At 37.5% G+C, this 9,507-nt stretch overlaps 1 protein-coding gene across 1 annotated transcript in view; it reads right to left on the reverse strand.

Moving 5' to 3' along the window:
* Positions 1-9,507, reverse strand: part of LOC109934350 (MICOS complex subunit MIC27) — a 38,070-nt gene that overhangs the window by 15,728 nt on the left and 12,835 nt on the right. The window contains exon 3 of the mRNA XM_020533156.2: positions 7,086-7,205. Within this exon, the coding sequence (XP_020388745.2) occupies positions 7,086-7,205 (120 nt within the window). The remainder of the gene's footprint in view (positions 1-7,085; positions 7,206-9,507) is intronic.

Genomic DNA, 9,507 nt, shown 5'->3' on the forward strand with positions numbered 1-9,507 from the left:
TTTAGTGAGGTAAATACAACCCATATTGTTTTCCCACTATTTACATGATTTGAAAGTGAATGCAAGGGAAATGAAAAGGAAACTCATGTCTTGTTTTATTGCAAGGCTACTTAAAAAAAAAAAATCAATAAACTGCCTTTTTTAATTAAAAAAATATACTTTACTGAATTTTTTTCCTACAAGTACAAAGAGAAGATTCTAAAACAGTTCTGTACAGGCTTCGCAGAGAGAAAACAAACAATGTATTGGAACTTGACATTGTAACGCACTTAAATTTGTCATTTGAGATGCTCTAAGGATGAAAATCCTTCAAGCGGAATCTGCTATTCTTCACTCTCATTACAAGGATCTTACTGCTCATAGAATTTGTTTGTGAATTCTTAGCAGGGAAACAGTTATGCCACTCTCTGTTCAGGCAAATCCATTTACCACAATTCTTTGCAAATCAATATCTCAAATTTAAAAAAAAAGACACAAAGCAAGCACAGAATGAACATATGTAAATAAAAGGAGACTGGGCATGATTCACTGCATTGTGATGCTCACAGTATGTTACTATGTCCTCAAAATGTTAAAACATTAGAAGAGTTATTATTCTCAAAGAAACTGGGTTAAAATCTTGTAGCAATTCATTTATTGCATACTACAGATGTTACAAATAGCTACAAGCCTTTGATTTTACATTCTTTCTAAACAAAGCCATCATTTTAGGATTCATACCATAGTTCTCAAATTCATTGAAAGACTGAATGCAACCACGAACACGTGGACAAGACAGTTGGAGAACTACTTAGCTCCCTTTATTTTTGTAACACACCATGTTGATTCAGATATTTTTATATTCTTTATAGAAATAGAATTATTAAAACTTTGCTGTTAGCAGATCAGGAAATCAAGTCTGATTAGTTGGTTTAATAATTGTATCTCAATGAAAACAGTGCTCCAGAAGTTGTTTGAGGGCTGTATATGAGACTCAAATTCCAGTAAGAAAGTGTGAGCTCCACTAATATTAATCTCACTTCAGTCAGAAGATTTTGGCTGAGACTCCACTCCAGAATATATTAAATGAGATTCAAAAAAGCAACATCCCAACCTGTAAAATGGACTTGAAGGATCCCGGGGAGCTATTCAAAAGAAAGTAAACGGGGATTCCTTTTCTTAATCAACATTCCCAGACCAAGTAATTTTTGAATTTGACTGGAAGTTGATTCAGAGCTGGGGGCACCATGACCTTCACCAAAGCCTCCCTCTTGGCTACACTGTCCTATCTGACCCAGCTAAAATCATAGCGGTGTGCAGCATTCATTATAACTCGTCCCCTCGGTCATTCCTTCAAATATCATGCTATGTTCTAAATGTTTTCTCATTTAAAATTCTTGCTGTCTACTGTCACCAGCCTTGAATTTCTGGCTGCTGCCTTTATTAAACCGTGCATGCTTGTAATAAATCTGTAAAAATCTAAACTTTTTCTTATTAACTGTATGTCAGGTACAATTGTCACCAACATCAAGGGAGGAGCAGTTACTGTGCCCATACAACATTCTGTTACTTCCAAGCTAGTGGAATTTTAAGTTTCTTAATCTCGCAGCTAAAATAGCAGAATTCAAAACAAACATGTTAAGATTCTAGATAACACAGTGTGGAGCTGGAGGAACACAGCAAGCCAGGCAGCATCAGAGGAACAGGAAAGCTGACGTTTCGGGTCAGGATCCTTCCTTCTCTTAATAACACCAAGAATTCTTTATAAGTTCTGACTCTAAAACTGGATTTGTGTGGTCATTGCTAAACTAACATCTATCCTGTATGCGTACAAGTGGGATCAAGCCATCTGTTAACAAAAGGTTTTGCTTTAATTCAGCAGCCAATTCAATACAAGTGCCAGGATATGCAAGGATCTCGGTAGCACTCCTACATCAGCTTCAAGCAAGACAGTACTGAGAACAAGTGGGCAGACTGCAGTAACAGAAACAAAGCCAATACACAGAACAAAAGCTTGTCCATTACTTACAATATGCAAGGAAGACGTGGGATGGAATACTCTCCATTTTGTATAGATGAGCACAGTTCATCTCTCTGTCCACTACTGACGCACAGTGGCAGCAGTGTGTATCATCCCATTGCAGTAAGTCACCAAGGCTTTTTCAATAGCATCTTCCAAATCAACAACCACCTCCTTCCAGAACGCCAAGGGAAACAGATGCACGGGAACAGCACTACCTGCAAGTTTACCTCCAAGTTACACACCATCCTGACGGGATACTATATTGCTGTTCCTTCACTGTCACTGGGTCAAAATCCTGAAACTCCGTTCCTATCTGCGATGTGGGTGCACCTACACCATATGAACTGCAATGGTTCAAGAAGGCAGCTCAGCATCACCTTCGCCAGAGCAATTAGGGAAATAAGTGCTGGCCTAGCTAGTGAAATCCTCAATTAATCATAGTTATAGACTGATAGTTCCATGAAGACTTTTTTTTTTTAAGATTCTATAATTTCATTTTCTTGTACAATGCTATCCAATTGGCTTCCTAACCATATAATATGATTTCTTTCTCATCCTGGTTTCCTGAATTTAGGCCATCTCTCTCCATTGCGCTAGTACCATTATTAACTAACAGAGCCAGCACTCCACCTTCCCTAGGTTCCTGGTATTTCTAAATGCGCTGTCCAAATCAACATACAGAGCCCTAACTAAGTCATCCTGCAGCCATGGCTTTATAATGGCTAATAGATCATACATATTTAATTTTATTTGCTCGGTCATTTATCCGCTTTGCTTCAAAGGCAACTTTGGGGCGGCACAGTGGCTCAGTGGTTAGCACTGCAGCCTCACAGCACCAGAGACCTGGGTTCAATTCCATCCTCGGGTGACTGTCTACGTGGAGCTTGACACATTCTCCGTGTCTACATGGGTTTCCGCCCAGATGCTCTGGTTTCCTCTCACTGTCCAAAGATGTGCAGGTTAGGTGGATTGGCCATGCTAAATTGTCCGTAGTCTCCAGGGGTGTGTAAATTAGGTGGATTAGTCATGGGAAATGCAGAGTTACAGGGCAGGGGTGGATCTGGGTGGGATGCTCTTCAGAGGGGCGGTGTGGACTTGTTGGGCTGATTGACCTGTTTACACACTGTAAGGATTCTATGATTCAGATAGAGGCTCACTTTTGTATTTTTGTTATTTCTGCAACCTTTACCTCCTCGGGTCATTCACTGCCTGACTTGTATTCACCATTCCTTCCTGCCATAGTTTATTAGTTCGCACATTAATACTTGTCTCTCATACTGATTTTCTACGCCTGAATGACCATATCTGCCTAAATTTGATTTTTTTGCCCCACTATTGTTTGGTTGTATTTTCAGCTGCTTAGATCCTAAGCCCGGGATTTGCATCCTTCAATCACTCAGAATCCCTACTTTTCACTCTTCTTTAAGTCATTCTTTCAAGCCTAATTCCTTGACATGCTTCTGGTTACCTGTCTTGATGTCTCCTCCTGTGGCTTGACATCAAATGTTAATTAATGGTGCCCACAAAGCACCTTGGAATAATTTGTAAATGAAGGAACTATTAAATGGAAATTATTTTTGTTGATTTGAACAGTTTCCTAAAACTGATAATGATATTTTAAATGCGTTCATGCAAGCTAGGTCATACAGTGCATCACAGGGCCATAAGCCCATGTTTCTGTCATCAACATCCTCCATTTTCTAAACTAGGCTTAACTAACAGCTGGAATATAATTTTACCAAGCTGATGTGACAGTTAAAACAAATCGGTGTTTCAAAGTTATGAAGTTCATTAGTCTGCTTCTTGGGTGCATACAAATATCTTTTTGTGGCACAGTGCTGGTGTCCCTACCCCTAGACCAGGAGGCCCAAGTTCAATTCTCACCTGCTCCACAAGTGTCTAATAACATCTCTGAAAGGTTGATTAGAAAAAAATTGTAATGATGACTAGTACAGATGAAATGATCCTGTCTGCTGTTGAGGTTTGCATACATTTTGTACTTCAACATATTACTGATCCATCTATGGCGATTTTAAATAATCAGCTCCTCTGAGGCTCTTAAATTTACCCTTTGCATTCCTCAAAAGTAGGTGCTAGCAGCTAACAGGTGGCTGGTTCGTTGGAAAGGGTAGAAAACAGTCCAATAATAGGGCATTTTTGATGAAATAAACAAAACATGAAAAAAAAAATAAAGCTTGCTAAGCCATCTGAAATATAGTAATCCATTTCAAGGATGAAAATGTGCAGTAAATAGGTTACGAAAATATTTCAGTTTCTGTCATTCCTTTACGCTATGGTGACTGATATAGATCACACCAGGTCAATAGATGTTGACAATGACATACAAGGCATGTGTCATTAACCATTTAACAGAAATGGGAAGTCACAAAAAAAATCACTAGGAGCTGCTAGAACTTTTAAATGCAAAACATCAGAGAGAGAATGAATCAAGGAGAAATAACTACAAGGGAAGGCCACAAAAAGAAAAGAAACGAAATGGAGAATAGTTTCTTGATTAATCTTCACTGGTATAAACAGTCATTAGAATGTTAATTGTTGCTAACAAAATCCAACTTTAGGGTGTCAGATACAAAATGTTGTGACACATCAATGATGCAGGTGCTGGGCATGGTTGAAGCAATTTGTGAAGAGATAGTGAAACATACTTTTACAAGACACGGAGGCTTAATTTATCTTGTGGCAGTGACAGCCAGGCCTCTGAGGAATATTAAACAATTGCTACCATTTTCTACACCAACAGTTCCAGCATGTAAACAAGGAGCAGAAGTATGCTTAAACCCATATAAATGAGAAAAACCATACAGGAACAAACAGTGAAAGACTAGCAGAAAACCTTTAATTTCATTAAGTGACCAATATTCCAAAACATGAATAACAGACCTTTGCTCAGCAGCAACAACATGCTCTTAAAAACATGAATAGCACATTGGATAATTTACAAGGACAAAGCTTGCCATTCAAATTCATATAGTACCAACAAGAAAACTGAGTACACAAAATCATATATGGATTAAGCAACTTTGAATTATTAGACTGCATTTGAAAATAGAACAATCACCAGCACAAATGCATGTGCCTTTAAATGTGTCAGGCGTACATATTGAACAGTCTCACGACACATGGAAGAATAAGAAATGATAGTTTACTGACAAATTATTGTAAGCAATAAATTCAATAGGTTTTAAGAACAGGTAAACATTATTAGGTCCAACGTGATAATTATACAGGCATCAACCCAATCTATTGATCTTCACATCATGTCCCTAAACTCCCTTATGAACTCATCTGTAGTGTCCATTTTAACAGCCTCCTTTAATAATTTATCAAAACACTTATTTTAGATAGAAAAGTTCTACTTGATATTCATGCTCTAAAGTTCTTAGCTTTTAAACTTTCTTATTATAGCTGAACTGTTAAAATTGTGAAACTTTTGTAGCAGGACCTACTAACACCCAACTTTACATTTGGGTATACTGAATTCAGATTGGGACGAAATTCCCACTTATCTTGTGGCTGGGAGAATTCATGACTGTGATACTCAGAATTGACATCACCTCTTTTAACACTTAAAATTAAAAGTATTTTCCTAATTAGCAGACCTGATTGACAATTTATATTTTGTCTGATTTCTTGAATGCACTGGTAACAAACTGAGTGTCTCTAGAGTGGCATTATTCTACATTCAAAGTGTTTAACATCCTTCATGCCCTAAAGTAGCTTGAGTTTTGTATTTCAGACTTCTTTCGAGGATGACTACTAAACACGAATATCCAACAATTTGGGTCATGGTAAGCTTTGAGTGATAGGCCATGTGTAGGAACAGCACATCTACTTACTCGACACTATTCTCCTATACTATCATAAGTCTCATTTCAAGTCTTTGATAATGGTAGGGGAGTACATTTTACACTTTCTTCAGGGATTAAAGTTAATGAATATTTAGCTCATCTAACAGCAGTTTATATGGACTGCAAAGTCAACCATCTGACTCCTTCGTCACACAAAAGATCACAAATCTCAGAACAATCTAAGCACTTGTCAAAATATTTCAAATAGAAATTTTGTACTTCTGGATATGCAAACTATGCCTGGAAAATTTCAAACAAATCTTATGAATTTCAACCAAACGGTTCATTTTCAATTATTTCTAATAATTCGTAATCTCGGAAAATAATTACCACACAATCCAGTATTCAATTTTCCCATAACTTACAAATATAAAAAGAACCGTTAATCAAACACAAACTGAGCCAATCACAGTGATTGTTCATGTTTTTGCTTATTCATCTCTCTAGCCACTGATCAATAAATGTGCATACTGAATAAAATAGGCTTTACAGGCAGGAACTGGAAATCCGATCAGTTTTTACAACCTGACTGACTGTGATTGTAAGAAAATGCATTAGAACCAACCCAAAATTAGGTAAAAACAATACATTTATCAGATCAGATACTTCTAAGTGCCACCAATGCTGCTGTCTTCAAAAAGAGTTAAAGCTGTACTCATTCATATGTGCCTAGATGCTTCTATTTTGGAAAATAGAATAATATTTAATGGTTATACTGTATCCTTATGAAGCTCTGTAATACATCAATAAATTGTAGCCAGGACATATGAAGTAGGGTCATACTTGTTGCAGCACCCAGAACAGTTGAATGTTCTTTTTTAGTGGAAGTTTAATCTTTCTTATTCGTTAGGCACATGAATGGTGATTTCCACCCCTTGCCTATTCTCAAAGTCATCTGCTTGGCTCAGTCCAATACTGATGCTGCTACAGTGAGGAGATCTGCAGAAGCTCAATAATAAACTGTGTACACCAGAGGTTTTGAAATTTATTTTACTGAAACAATTTCTACAGGCTTTTTCTAACAAAATAATCACGGATGTTAGATGGAAAAAAAAAATCAAAAGACAGAAAAGAGAATCTGTCAGACTTTTGAAATTTCAAAAGAAATACATCATTTTAAATCTTGCTCTAACAAACACTTGCACAAATATTTTGGTTCAAATAATTCTATAATACATAGCACAAGCAAACACAAAAGGATGAAAATATAGTACCTTGCATTGAGCTGCAAATGGTTCAAATGCTTGTCTCACAACAATAATCCGCTGGAGCAGCCAACCAGGCTGTTCACTTATGTACTTAGAGTTTGTGGGAGGTTCTGTGTAAACTGAAAGCTTAAAAACAACAAATGACATTCCAATAAATAACTGTGATACTTTACATAAACCTAATGCTTGACAGTCAACATTTTCTTTTGCAGAATTGATTTTGCATCAAAAATCCTATTTAAAAATAGGAAGACTTATCATTTGCACGAAGATACAAAGGCAGCTATGTTGAAATCTCTCACTACATGTGTGTCCTTTTGACTGAAATAGTAATCAGTTTGGTCAAAGACGCTCAGATCTTGAAGGCAATTTAGTTGCTTTCAGCTCGCATACCTGGAATTATTCTTTATGTAAATATTTTTAACATACTGGTACATTCTCCTGTAATTACTGTTGATTTACAATGCATCTATGCACAAATACACTCATTGAGATCTCTGCTGTGATGATATATGTGCAATGGGCAAGAGAAAATTCAAAAATGCATTCAAGTCTGTACTCTATCACAGCTCTCCAGTATTATCTTCTTTAATACGCTCTAACCCGAGTATTATTCAAACTGTAATTAGACCTTATTCCCTCAGTACTGCTGTACAGTTTTAACAACACTCAACTTCCAGAAACGTGTGTCTTGTTGCATCTAATGAATCATTCACTAAGTTTCAGAAAACACAAGGTTCGACGAAGACAAAAATTATATAACAACTATTTCATATAAGACCTCACTGGCATCAATGACTAGTGGTTTCTGGAACTGTTACTCAGCATTCATCCTTTAGCTATGTCAAGTGGAGAGCATCCAATGTCATAATTCTATAGCTTTAAAAGGTGTATTTTGTCCTTTTTTTTAAATGAAGAAAGGCTGAGACCGAGGTTCTGACCAGTCTGCTCAAAGGCCATAAACTAAACAGCTTGAGCACCCCTGGGACTTTTTTTTTCCCCAAGTCAGAACAACAGAAGCAGCCCAATTGGCTGGGATCACGCTTTCACAGAAGGAAAACTTTTAGTTTTAGCTTACTGCAGTTACTGGGGACTTGAAGCTGGACGTGGAAGCTCTTATTCCTCACTCTGTTACAGACAAAAGCTGGGGTTCTCTTCCTGTTGCTAGAATTGCATGTAAGACAGTCTATCTTACTAAATTTGCCTTTGCCAAAGGTGTGTTTTTGAGCTGTTACTATATTAGAACATTGGCAGTAGTTAATATATCTATTATTTTGTTAAGCATTTCAACAGAGTTACAGTTAAGCCAATTCTTTTATTTTTTCTGTATGTTAGCTGTAGTGTAAAAATAAAGTGTGTTTTGTTTAAAGTTGAATAGTTTGACCAATTGAATTGCATTGGGAATGCAACACCTTAACATTTACCTTTAAAATAAGGAAATGTCAGGGTTTAGACTATCTTCATAAATTTTGAGGCAGTTTGGTCTGGTCCATAACAAATCTTAATTTCTGTACCTGCTCCTCCTGGCAGTATACAAGTAAACCTTACCTACGCAAGTAAGTTCTTTAAAGAAATTGAAGCTTACTTTTCACCCAATCCCTGATCAGGCTATACATTCTTCAGCAACTTTTTAGCTTCCACCATGCTTTTCTTTATAACTTCAACAAAACTCACTGGATTATCTTGTTTTCCCACAGCTATCTTCCCAGTACTTTTTCGAAAGCATCAACACTGCGATTTCATGCGGCCTAGTTTATTGCAGTGAAAACACCTGAGCTTTTTTTACTCCTCTTCCCCCCTCACGGGTTTCCTGTTACCCTGTGGAAAATCATCTTTACTATTTTCAATGAGAAGGAAAATGACTGTAAATCTGCAGAAAGTAATTTAAAGATCCCATGTGAGTACCCCATTTCCTTCCTCTGATGTGAAAGGAGGTGTACAAGGCAAATTTCAATCTTCAAAATGGTCTTAGGTTAGATAAGCCACTTTGCTATAAGAAACCAACATTGCACCCTCCCTTCTTAATTTTGAATAATAGGGAGAAAATGACAAACAACAAAAACAATCTTCATTTATATAGCACCTGGTCACATTTCACTTAAATGGTGATTTGTTTGAAAGATTTACTACTTTGATGTTGAGACACTTTTGTAAGTGAACTCAGCATTTCTGTTAAACATACAAATATCCCACAAATTTAGAATGAGATGAAAGTGCTGTGATACTGTACTGGACTAGGTTTGCGGGGTGTGCAGAGGAGACAGGAGGGGTGGGGGGACAGCGGGGAGGGAAAGGGAGAGAAGGGGGAGGGGGGAGGGGGAGAGGGGGCGAGGGGGAGAGAGGTGGGGACAGGGGGCGAGCGAGCACAAGCGGAGGAGGGCGAGCGAGCGGGAGGAGGAGAAAGAGAGAGAGCGAGCGGGAGGAGGAG

This window comes from Rhincodon typus, chromosome 14 (assembly GCF_021869965.1).
Source record: "Rhincodon typus isolate 14 chromosome 14, sRhiTyp1.1, whole genome shotgun sequence".
Lineage (NCBI taxonomy): Eukaryota > Metazoa > Chordata > Chondrichthyes > Orectolobiformes > Rhincodontidae > Rhincodon > Rhincodon typus.